The following is a 13,011-nucleotide window of genomic DNA, read 5'->3' on the forward strand; positions in this document are numbered from 1 at the left end:
ACGGAGACAATGGAGGCAATTTGTGACCGCCGAGAGAGGCACGGGGGCCTCGGCCGCTTTCTGCCGCTGCCCCCCGCCCGAGCAGCCCCGCCCGGCCCGGCCCGGCCCCGCTGCCATGTGCGGGGACAATGCACGCCGGGCCCGGCCTGCGGCCGGCGGGAAGGGGCCGCGGCGGCGGGCGGGCGGGCCGAGGAGCCGGGGGGACCCTCTCCGTCCCCGCCCCGCTCCCCCTCCCACGGGCCGGCCTCGTCCCCGCTCCCCAGCGCCGCGGCCCCGGCCCAGGCCCGGCGGCGCTCTCACCTCGTTGAGCTGTCGCTCGGCGGCTTCGCGCAGCGCCGGGTCCATGGTGCCCCGCAGGGCCTCGATGATGCCGCTGGGGTCCATGGCGGGAGCAGCGCGGAGGGCAGGGGCCGGGGCCGCGCCGAGCGCACATGGACCCGCCGCCTCCAGCGGCCGCCGGCGCGAAAGGAAGGGAAAGCGCCAAGAGCCCGGATAGAGCTGCCCCCGCCGCCGACGGGAGCGACGCCCCTTCCGCCGACGGGAGAGGCGCCCCTTCCGCCGACGGGAGAGGCGCCCATTCCCTCCCATGGCCCGCCCCGCCGCGGAGCGCCGCGGGAGATGCAGTCCGGCCGCACCGGCACCCGGGCGGCGTGCTCGGGGCACGGCCGGGACCGGGACCGGCACCGGGGAAACGTGGGACAGCCGGTCTCGGTCTGCACCGGCCGCCTCAGGAGCCGCGGCCCGGCTCGAACGGCCCCGTCACGGGAGCCGCGGTCTGGTTCCGCCCGCTCCGCTCCCAACCGAGCTCCTCGGCCGCGCCAACGTTGCGAGGGATCCGTTGTTTTAGCGAAAATCCCTCCCTTGAAAGTCCCTCCCGCATCCGCGCCCCGTTTTCGGAGAAGCTCGTGTGGCTCAGCGAGGAAGGAGGGGTGCGTGGGGACATGGGTTTGCTTTGTCACGGGCATGGGGTGCTGCCGCGCTGGCTTTAGGGTGGTGGGGGAAAAGAGGAGAGCAAAAATCCTGGAAGATGTGTCAAAGCTTTGTCAGGCAATCAGTATAAACGGAGCTGTCGCTCGTGAAAGGTCTAGGAAATGTCCTTACGGGGAGCGGCTGAGGTCGCCTGGAGAAAAGGAGCCTCAGGCGGGGCCTCGTCGCGCCCTGAGTCCCCGAGGGGAGCGCGCAGCCTGGGCAGGCCCGTCCCTGCTGCTGTGCCGGCGCAGGGTCCGAAGAAAGATGGGACAGGAGAAATTCAGATTAGATGTTAGAAAAAAATTTCACCGACAGGGTGAGCAGTCAATGGAATAGGTTCTTGCCCAGGTTCAAGAGGCATCAGAAACTGGTGCTGGGTGATGTGGGTTACTGGGTTAGGGGTTACAAGGGCAGTGCTGGGTTGGTGGTTGGAGAGGATGATCCTGGAGGTCTCTTCCAACCATGACAGTTCCATGATTCAATGATTCTGGAGGCCTTGGCTCAGTCACAGAGTCATGACTGAGCTGCTTAACTTGGTCCTCTGTAAGTCACTTCTGTAGGCTTCATCCTACGAGCATTTGAGCACTGAAGTAATTTCACTTCCATGAGTAGTCACGATAAAATGAGCAATGCTATTTAAGTTAGTGAGTTGTAAAATTTAATTGGCACTATACAGTCATTCAGTGTCATGCCTTCATTCGGGGGATGGCATGCAGAGATGTACTTGAAATTTTGGGAGTTATTTTTATGAGAGGAATTTATTGAACAGTCTGATAAAATCATCAAGAAAAAATTTTCACAAACACCTCATCCTGGAATGACTCTGAAATTAAGGCACATATCAAAGAGAAAAGCAGAAATGCAAATGCAGAAAATAAGAAAATTTAGAAGTGATACAATTTAGAAAGTTGATAAAGTGCACTATCTCTACAATTAAACAGTTTCAGGAAATCTAGGCTTATCTAGACTGTCCTTGCATATATGGAACAGCATAACAGGTTTGCTTTTGTATATAATTTTCCCAAATTAGTGATTTTTCCGTGATTGTCACTGGACTAAAACCTGGGTTTCTCAGTTTCTCGTGCTACTGGATTGTTGTTGGGTTTTTTTTTTAACAGAATGCTAGAAATTATGATTTACACTTTGTAGCTTTTTCTTTTTACAAGTGTGAAAATGAGCAACTAATTTATGAAACCAAACTGTGAAGCAGCAATGAATGTCTGCTTTTCTATGTAAGCACAGGAGACATATGGGCTGAGCTGACCCAAGTAGCAATGTGGCATAATTTTGGGACATGATGTCATATGCTGTTCTTTTATGAGTTGCCCAGATCTGCAGTCATACTCCAATTCTAGATGTTGCACAAAATGTTAAAAAAAAAAAAAAGTGAAATACTGTAGGTTCAATACCATTACAAAATTCTGCAACAAAGTCTTTTCCCTGCTTTTGTGTCACAGCTCAGATAACAAGATCAAATCTCTTTGTATCAAAGGAGCAAAGCAATCATGCCCCCAGCCAGGGTGCTAAGCTGATCCAACAACTTATGAAACAGAATGTATCTTCTCTAAAAATAAAAATAAGTGCTTCAAAGGGCAGGGGGCTCTGAGGTGCTGGTTGTACATAATGCTCTGTGTCAGAGGTACAGATGTGAAATCCTGCAAAGACAAGCACAATGGGGTAGGAGCCATTGCCAGCAAAGGTGCTGTGCCTCTGGAAGCTCGTTCCAGAGCTGTTCCTGTTTGGATACAGAAGTGAGGAAGACAAAAAAAGAATGTGTAAGCAATTGTCCGCCCTGAGTGCTCTGAAAAAGAAAACCTTGTATGTCCAGGAATGTTGGCATTGTCCAGGGCATTTGTACTTGCACTTTGCTTGCCCAGAAGTAATAACAACAGCTAACTTCACAGCAGGATTAATTGCATAAATGACTCACAGAAAAAAATAAGTGCAGGATTCAGTCAAGATGGACATTTCATGTCCACAGGAAGCCAAATTTAAGAGGCAACATCTATGAGGTTAAAATAGAATTTCTCACAAATCTGAACAATTTGTTGGTGGATTACATTTTCTGTGGGTAGTTTAGTGTTAGAGAGAGATGTAAAGCTGAACAAAAACTGACACACCAGCAGTTTGAGAGGAGCAGCCTAAGAGGTGGCAAATTACAAGGGACTGGTGAGCTGTGGCATCCTTAACACTGAAGTTTTGATTAAATAAATATACCCACTTCCATCAGATGCTTCCTTTGAACAGTATTAACAGGACAAAAGAGACTTTAAGCCCACCCATCACAGCACAGCAATTAGGGAGGACTTTGACCAGACCTGTTTAGCAAACAAAGGAGACGTGAATCAATATCTTGTAAGATGCAACCAGATGAGTTGATAGAAAAATTTAATTTTGAAGTCAAATTTCAAATCACAAGAGTTAACATTGGAAAGAAGTATGTCCTTTAGCCAGATAAGCCTCATCAAATTCTTGGTCTGAGGAGAGAACAAAAAGAAGTGTACGTGCTGCAGCAGGGATTAGCTGCCCAGAGCTGTGCTCTGTGGTGTAGGAATGCTCATAGGCATCCTCAGGCTGCTGTGGGAGAGCTGAGCCTCTCAGATTATCTCAGAAAGGGCAGTGTGGTATTGCACAGGCCTCAAGTATTGGATGCAAATCAGTCTCAATTACTCCTGAAGATAAACACGCTCTCCTAGGCTGTCTGTCTTGGGGTTTGCAGTCATGTGTACTTTCCCTGGAAAGCTGGAGCAATAACAAAGACAATGTTTGTCAGCTTTAATAAAGTAATGTGCTCCTTGGAGCTGACTGTGGAGCACTGCTTGGCCTGTGTGCCTTTCTGGGGTACCATTCTCTCCACTGCCAGTGAAAAGCCAGAAATCAGATATAAAGACAGCACAGCTATCAAAGATCACCACATTTGGCTGCATTTACCAGATGTTGCTAAAGAATTGTGCATAAATTTTTTATGCCATCTACATATTCCAAAAAAACCCACCAAAACCCAAAGACAGTAACTGATAAATGCTGCTGTCAGCTGTTCTGTGCTGGAACAGATTTGACAGCAGCCAAATTAAGTCCAGCTATGCAAAGCATATTCCTGCATCAACAGCATTCCAAATGTCCACCCAGGATTTGGAAAAAAAAACACATGCACATGAAGGTACTTAACCAGTCCTATGGATCCAGAGGGAGTTTGGACAGGAATGAGTGGATGAATCACCAGTACCCAAAGTTATTGTGGAATTACTTTTGATAAATCAAAGATGGCAACAGGAAGAAAAAGTTATGCAGAGAAATATTGGGCTGATGTGCCAAATTTGGAAAGAACTATTTCTATTAATCTTTTTTTAAAAGCTGAAATGGGATTAAAATATGAAACTACAAAATGAAACATGCTAGTCAACATATTTTGGTGTAAAATTGTCAAACAAAGGTGATTGTTTGAGAAGTTCTCTGGTTTGGCTGGGGAAACAATACAAAATAAGTACCTTTCTTTGCTTTAAAATATCATAGTAGGCTATGACCCTGAGCACACACTGAAGGGATTGAGAACTGGCTGAATTACAATTCTCAGTTAAAAGGCAATAAGGGAAGAGTGATTATTTAAAGGGCCAATTTCTACTGGTACCACTAGCAGACTCTGTTTGGTATTTTAGACAGTTTTGAAATAAATACAAAAATCACTGGAGATCATTGTGAAAATGTTGTAAGATTAGCAAAACAATCCTATGTGATTGGACAGGAGCGTAACTTGAAAAGAAACAGAAATGCACTTTAACACAGCCAACTGTGAAGTTACACATAGAAGAACACAAAATGAAAGATTGGAAGGATCAGGGATGCCATGGGCATGCAGGTTGGCATGAGCTCCCAGCAGGATGTTGTGGCAAAACCACAATTTTTGAGTTGAAAACAGCTGTCTGAAGAGGGGGAGTGGGGAAGTGGTTTGTCCCTCCCTCTGGTGGGAAGAGAGGGATGTTCATTGCCAGAGAAGAACACCAGTGTTTATGGTTTTTAAGCATTTACAAATTGTAATGCATGAAATACCCCCAAAAGTTGTTTGAGATGAAGAGTTTATTCTCCTCATCTGTCTGAGACCTACTTGAAATGCCCAGTTAGGTTTAAGAGAAAAGATGTGAAGGGTCTTGGTTGCTGTTTGTCACTACAGCTGTGCTGAGGTGAAACAGAGATTTAGCAGGCAGAGTAAGGGTGGTTCCTTGCAGAGTGCCTGATCTGGGGCTGGCTCTAGCCAAAGGAGCAGGATGCCATTGCATACCCAGCTCATGGTTTCACAGCTCCCTTTAATCTCCTTTAGTCAGCTGGGAGTTGGCTTTACCCCTAAGGAGAACTGTGCTGAAATTTCTTCAGCATTTTTTAAGTGAGGAAGGCACTACTCTCCTTACTTCACCCTACCAAAAACCCCAGGAGCCATCCCCACCCCCCCAGCCAGATGGCAAGGCTGGAGCAGATGCTAAACCCTGTATCCAAACAGGTTTCCCAGGGGACAGATGCTGAAAACAAGATTGGGCCATTAGCTGGTGGAAGTGTCTGCAAGTGGAACAGCAGGAGTAGCAACACTGAGATGGAGCAGCAGAGAAACAGCTGATGTAATTCAGCCAGGGTTATTAAGGTCCTGAGGAAATGTCAAGGAGATAGAGCTTTCTTAGAGCTTTAGATCAATAGTTTACTAAAAAAAATAAAAACACCCCAACAAACTACCAAAACCAGGAAATACAAACATCTCTGATGTGTGATTCTTCTGAGATCAGAAAAACTGGACATCTTGTTAATAAACATCTCTCAAAGATGCAGGAGTCCCTCATCAATTCTTACTTTTATCAGTTAACTCTGGACAGCAAGTTGAGGACAAAGAGAAAGACCAGGAAGACAGTAGTGGGTACTGAACATGTCTTTAGTGAACAAAGTTGTAAGAGGAACAAATGTCTTACAGGTGAAACTAGAGAGTCACTGAAGAAAATTCCCAGTGGCACTAATTGGTACTTTCTTTTCTCCAAGTGAGCCTGGGTGCAGTTCTGGAAGAAATGTTTTAGTGAAAACACAAGCTGTACTTCAGTCAAAGAACAAGATTAGGGCTTTAATAAAAAACACATGCATAAAACTTGAGCAGGATGTTGGACTAGATAATGTGATGATGAACTGCACAGTATTTTGGATTTTGCTGTTTGCTGTCAGGTTAGATCTATCTGCTCCTGCAGGCTGGGTTTGCACTGTGTGGAAGTCCAGCTAATCCAGCCCACAGCCTGCTTCAGGCCCTGTGTGACAGACAGAGGAGCAGGAGTGTCTGTAACCTACGGCAGTTCCTCCTCCTCCCTCTTGCTCTGTTTTCCACCCTGTGTATTTGTATTTCACAGCCCTGAGGGAAAATGCCACTTCCAGAGCTGCAGAATGGTGGATTGGTGACACCCTGGAGAGATAAGCAGCAGACAGCAACTGGTATTTGTGGCATTAAGATGACACTCACACTTCATGCTTTTTTTTCACACTTTAGATACAGTTGCACGGGCACAGAAGTTACAAAGACATCAGTGGAATTGGTTGTACTGTTTTGAAATGAAAACTCAATGAAAACTCTGTGCTGAGGATCGCAGAATTACAGTGTGACCTCAGAATAATGCCTGTGATCATGGTGTTCTCCAAGAATATCTCTTTAAATGCATGATGGGAGTTGGTTTATTTTGTTTTTGCAAGGAAACAAGTATGTCCTTTTTTTACTGTTCCTTAAATAGGACAGCAAGCTTATTTTTTTTTATGATTGCTCAAATGGACAGCTGTGAATCCAATGTAATGTTGACTTGACATTTTGAGGAAGCAAATGGAAAGAAAATTTAAGTATAAGGTGTGTATATCTATGAAGTAGGGTTCAAGCAGATGTTGACTTTTAAAACACAAGCTTTCTAAAGCAGTTTTTACAGCCAAAATGTAACAATAAACTGGAATTGTTCAGAAAGAATTGTGAAAGTTCCTCAAGCTGTGGAACAGGCAAAAATTTCCAGAACTTCTGAAGAGTAAAAAAGAATATTTAAGCTAACTCTTTAATTGTATACTTAAATATGTGTGTGAGGCTTATGCAAGCTCTATGTAGATTTATCAAGCTATAATTTTTCATTCAATTTAATAAGACAGAGAGTTCTGTTTAGAATAATTTTAGTCTTTATAATCCTATCCTGTTTCCATTTAGATTGATTCAATAACGAGTACAGTAGAACAGGATTTTATTATATTAAAAATTCACTCAGAATAAATTCCCAGCACCTAGAGAGAGCTTTTCATATGCAAGGAACTACAAACACACATTAAGAATTTCAGTAATCTAGCAGCACAGCATTCAGTTTGTGAGCTCATGCCAGTCACACAACTCCAGGCAGTGCCTCCAGGACACACCTGTGTTTGGGAAGTGTGCCAGCCTGGCTCTCAGGAGCCTGTGAGGCACTTCAGATCAGTAAAAATGATTGACCTCTGGTGATGACCACAGCCTTAAATGTACATTTGGGATTTATTATAAAAAAGAAAGCATATTTTGGTTATGCTGGCATGGTACATTTTTCCTTTTTCTTACTTTTGCATCTTTTCCCATCTGCCTTTCCTTCTGTCCTTTCTAAACTTGAGGAGACAAAACAAAGTACTCAGAGAGGAAAGTTTCTGGATTTCTGCATAGCACAGGGGGAGCAGGGAGATAGAAAAGGAACAGTGTAAAGCCACTTTGGTGGCTTTGCAGAATATACAGCTGAGGTAATCACAGCTGTGTTAGCAGCAGAGGTGAAGAACTGGAGCTACAGAGGCAGGTGTGTTTCTTGGGTCTGGCTGCAAAGGGAGGAGACTGACTGAGGGAGGGTGAATTCTCTGTGTGCTCGAGAGGAAGCTCAGTAAAGGCAGACATAAAAGAAAGACCCAGGGGCACACAAGGAAGTGCTCACAGCTCACTGGGAGAAAAACTGACGTGAAATACAGAGTTTGTGAGCAGCAGATAAGCCAGCAAGTTTATGTAAAAGTACTAAAATAAACATGCTTTCCTGTTTGATTCCTGATTCATTAAGTGAATCGTAGCTTTTGATACATTTTTAAATAAATAACATTTAATAAAACTACCTTACTTTTTTATGAAATTACTTTGCCATTAGAAATATTTCTATAAATCATAAGACTTAGATAGCTGCTTGTGTTAAAGGAGTCAAAAATAACAAAATTAGGGTTGGCAAACCTGGAGATATTCTAGGTAAAACAAAGATAACTTAATTTGAGTGTATTAAAAATACATTTTTATAAAATAAAAATATCATAATTTTCTTTTACTTGTATTTAAGAGGTTATCAGATTAGCACTTTCATAGGGACACTCATAATTTTTATTCCTTGCAAAGCTATACAATTCATTATTGCTGTCCAAAAGGGTTTAATATGTTTTCTATTTGGTTATATTGTTTTAAATACCAATATTTTCTAATGTGACAAAAGCAGTCATAATGCTGGAATGTACAATCATAGGACTTATGCTGACCTTTGTGTAAATTACTCAAGAAATACAGATATGAAAACAAGCGACGAAATTGGTAACACTCCAGCTGTGCACCGGTCTGTGTTTGCTGGTGACTGTGGGTGCACCACTGATTGTTTATGTAGAGCAACAGGTGGAACAGCAGGAGCAGCTGCTCACAAATCCCCACTCCTGTGCCTTCCAGGCCACAGGTAGCCAACAGCTGGATTAAATCCCAGTACCTGCAGCAGCAAGGCAAGGCAGGAAACATGAAAAACGTATTGCCAGTGCCCATGTCTTTGCCTGAACAAGCCTCTGTGTCTTTTCCAGGTGCTTTGTGAAGTAACCAGGTGGAAAATGCTTGCCCCTCGTTTCACCTTTGGAAGGTACACGAGTGATGCATGCAGGACAGCATCATGTTCTCGGGAGAGAAGGAGCTGTGTCAGCTTCTCTGGGCGCTCCTCGTAATCTTTGGCCCCTGCTTGCCAGCATCCCTCTGTTCCACTCCTGGCCTTCCTGAGCTGAAGGGATTCCTCACTTCTGAATGTGAAATGGGTTTTCATTCATATTTCTGTCGGGTTGACAAGGTAGAGTCATTCATTGCTGTAACTAAATCAAGGTTAGAGTTTATTAAAGCATTTGGATGCTACCGTATTGCCAGTACAACGAGTAATTCCACACAAAAATCAAATGTGCTGGTTCAGCTGCAGTAAGGATTTCCACAGAATAATGGCACACCAGCTCCTTGTGATAGTTATAACCTCACTTATCAGTCTTCCTGTGGGCTCCTTTTATTTTCTCCATGTTAGTCTTGCTCATTCTGCAATAATTACATCATATTAGTTAATAATATCTTACTCAAGCACCTGAGACTTCTTTTCTGCAGTCACTGGTTTTAGCCAATTTTGTTGCAGGGAACAGGCCAAAAAGCTGATCCTGTCGTTTATCCATAGGCAAAAGGGAACTACTATTTCATGCAGTAGAGAACATGCAAATTTCTTTATTGATATTTGTAGATCAGGATTTCTGCATTCAGCCAAGGTATCTGACAGGAAACTTGTCTAGGGCTGGGTGCATAATATTCAAACTTGAAATGGTTTCCCTCACAGAACTGCCTTAGGTGAAAAGAGTCAATTTTTATCAGACCATCCCCATTTAATCTCTAATCCTGATTAACAACTGATTTTGTGATGCTCATTTAGTATGATAGTAAGTGCTATCAGTCATATTATAGCTTTTTCAGTTAATTTGATAATTTCCCCTAGGAATACACATACTGCAAATAGTTTCTGTGAATGTTGGCAGCTTTTCTAAAATGTTTCAATTAAATCACATTTTCACCCTTCTGATATTACTCTGAATTTTAATTATTTTCCATTGCAGACTACTGGTTTAATGATGACCTGAATATCTTTCCTAAAAACCAGCAGTGGGCGTGGCTGCATACAGCAAGGGTTTGTTCCTTGTGAACTGGTTATTGCCCACTCTTTATGGCTGTTTTCTGCAAGCACTTAGACCTTAGAGGTCGGATCAGGACAACACAGAGCACTCTCACTGCAGACATTTTGTACCTCACAGAAAAAGCAATCTAGATGAAAATACAGCATGGCATTTGCACGTATTGTGATTAGACCGTGGATTCTTAAGTTGTCAATTGTGAAATGCATTGTAACAGGAAATAAACTTCTTCCCTTCTAGTTTTAAATGCAATTCATGCAATTTATCTGAAGGTTGCAAGAAGTCCTTACACTATGGGAAATATTTAGGAGTTCTCAACTTGTTCTCTGGAAGTTTTGCTTTTTTTAAAAATAATGCTGAATTTTCCTACTTTTCCTTTTTCTTTATTCTGGTTTCTTCTACAACCTGTTTCATACTCCCATATTACCTGAACACACTTCCCCATCTTTCTTTCCCCATCAGACTTGTTGTTCCACATTTTCTTCCCGAATTAAGTGTCTGTCATGACACTTTTTTCCCAAATATTTGCTGGTCTGCACTTCCAAAGGTCCAACATTTTTCTTTTCTGACTCCTTTAAGATAGAAGAATTTTTCTATCAAAAGCAAGGATCCTCTTCAGCAACAAAAATAGCTGTGTTTGTGAGCACAAGCAGTGAACAGCTTGGATTGGCCAACTGCTATAATTTGGGGTTCATTGATGATAAGAAGAGATTCAGAAGCAATACAAAAAACAGCAGCACTTCAAACTGTCAGTGTGGGAAGAAGGTTGATTAAACCAGTGCCCCTAATGTTTCCTCATTAGCTTATTTCTTAAAATTAGAGGACAGAGTTAGAACCTCAAGTCATGGCAAGTTAAAATAAAAGGAAGCTTTCTTTAGCACAGTGCAGCCTACTTACAGTCAACAAACAAAATGCAGAAAGGAAATGTCAATAGACAGTTGCAATGATATTTTTAAGAACCTAGCAGCAAGAGGAGATCATTCAGGTCCTGATGAGTTCCAGCAGGACTTTCCACTTGTGCCTTTTGATGACAGTAGAAAAAGCAGCTTAAAAACCACTTGATTGCACTCTGCAGCATTAATTTCTGTCATTACTCCAGCAGATCAGACATGGTCAAAGCTACACCCCAGCATGTGTTCAACACTGAGAAGTGGCCTGAAGCCAATTCTCCAGCCCAACAATCTTTGGTTTAACTGAGCTGAAACTTCAATTCCACATTTGTAGGAGCAGAATCTGTAATGGCATCTAAAGAAAAATTAAAATGGGTCTTTGTTCAGATTAAAGGTGGTGTTTTTATCAGCACAGAATAATGTGTATTTGGAAGCTTTTGCCCTCCAGACAGATATGTCCAGCTACATCACTGCTATAGATTAGAAGGAGTCCTTGAAGGAACATGCTCCTCTTAGCAGGAATATTTGAATTTTCAGCTATGTTAGTATAAACTCAGCTTCAGACAGGGTATAAATCTGATCATTACGTTTAATCCTACCCTAGCATTAAATATGAATCATGACTAATGGGTGTATCTCGGGATAAGGGCCTGTGCATTCCCTACACAGAAATTTACAACTGTGATCGTTATCACAAGCAATAAACACCAGCTTATAAATACCTCAGCTGCAGAGCAGAGCTGCGTGGCTGAAGCCTTGTGCAGCTGCTTTTGAGTCAAGCAAGGACTCTCCCTGCCTCTCCACATCCCACTCTCCTCTCCTGCTGCCTCCCTTTTGGCCTCCCCCGACCATGCTCTGTTCTGCTGTGCACTGTGTGGGCTCTGCTGTGCTCCACAGGTACCCCCAAGAGCTTTGAAGGTGACTCTGAGCTAGAATAAGGTGCCAGGAATATTTTGTTGCTTTACAAATATTTTTGCTTCCCTATCTTAAAGAGTTGACATTGTCTGAGTTCTTCAGTATATTTGCTGCCTGAGTCCATTCCCAGAACTCAGATGCTTGGGTTGGACTAAAAGCTGGGATGAGGTGATTGACAAGGAGGTGGAGTTGTTGATCCCTCCTTCTGTTACAAACACTAAGTTGGTTATTGCTGCCAGGAGAACACCTGAGATTCCTTGTACTGTGATGAGAACTCCCTCTTTTATTGGTATTTTTAGTAAGAAGTTTAGGTTTGACTTTTTAGAGAAAGTACTTTCCAAGGCTGGGAAAAAAAATAAAATTAGAAGTAAGGTCTCTGAAAGTTGGAACTACATTTAAGGAACCTGACAGAGCTTTCATGTTCCTCAGCTGGGGTGGCATAAGCATATTACAGGGTATGTTTCACTCTTAATTTGCAGGAAGACAAAAGAACCTTTAATTCCTGGTTTTTGCATTCAAATAGAGGATATGAGCAGACTGACCAGAAAAGTTTCTTTTCCCATTTCATGTACTCCACTGACACATGCAATAGGAAAAAAAAAAAAAAAAAAAGCTGGCTGTTAAAGAGGATTTATTAACTGTTAATTAGGAACAAGAGGTGCATCAGAATTGAGAATCTGGCTCTTATTTTTACCACTTGGAATAGAAACATCATAGCTATCTGTTTCACTATGTTCCTAAGTAATTAAGCAGTAGTGAAAATGAGTGCACACCATTAAAAATCTGCACTTTGTACATTACTCTGTGTACAGTGTATTGTCTGTACATATGTGCAGTATGTAACCAAAATGTACATAAAAGGACTTAAGAAACATTCCTTCTACAAAAAATACCAGGAGAGAAACAAATCTGAATACTTTTGATCCCTGAGCTCAGATTCAACTCATTTTAATGCATACAAGTTCTGCTCTCATTTGCTGTTTAGTAATTTTTTCAGCTTCTGTCCTTGAGCACTGACTTTTATAAATAAAAGCTTTCATTAACTCTCCTTTGGTCTCCAAAAATTTTTTAATCCTTCATTCACACAAACAGCTGCAAGTAAGTGCTCATTTCTATTTATCTTGCTTGTTAGTGACATTTTTTATTAATTTTGATCAGTGCATTTGCATTCTACCCTGAGTTGTCTCCCATGCAGCTGGTTATTCTCCAGTTACATCTTCAGACTCCTCACTGTAACTGATCAAAGTATGAGCTCAGTAAAACACACCAGCCCCTTCCAAGCACACAG

The 13,011-nt window shown here is 42.8% G+C and overlaps 2 protein-coding genes across 4 annotated transcripts in view; one reads left to right on the plus strand and one right to left on the minus strand.

Annotated features, from left to right (window-relative positions):
• The window catches only part of IPO7 (importin 7), a 34,692-nt gene extending 34,193 nt beyond the window's left edge, over positions 1 to 499 (minus strand). The window contains exon 1 of one of the 3 annotated variants that reach the window (XM_059848865.1): positions 301 to 499. In XM_059848865.1, the coding sequence (XP_059704848.1) occupies positions 301 to 384 (84 nt within the window). In that variant the 5' untranslated portion in view covers positions 385 to 499. The remainder of the gene's footprint in view (positions 1 to 300) is intronic. The other 2 variants (XM_059848864.1, XM_059848866.1) reach the window with 2 other exon arrangements.
• On the plus strand, positions 432 to 12,771 carry LOC132328307 (serine/arginine repetitive matrix protein 3-like). Its single transcript, XM_059848150.1, has 2 exons — positions 432 to 929; positions 8,791 to 12,771. Exons 1-2 carry the CDS (start codon positions 432 to 434, stop codon positions 8,926 to 8,928), a joined length of 636 nt encoding a protein of 211 aa, XP_059704133.1. The 3' UTR covers positions 8,929 to 12,771.
• The last annotated feature ends 240 nt before the right edge of the window (positions 12,772 to 13,011 follow it).

The sequence above is a fragment of the Haemorhous mexicanus genome, chromosome 6, assembly GCF_027477595.1.
Source record: "Haemorhous mexicanus isolate bHaeMex1 chromosome 6, bHaeMex1.pri, whole genome shotgun sequence".
Classification (NCBI taxonomy): Eukaryota; Metazoa; Chordata; class Aves; order Passeriformes; family Fringillidae; genus Haemorhous; species Haemorhous mexicanus.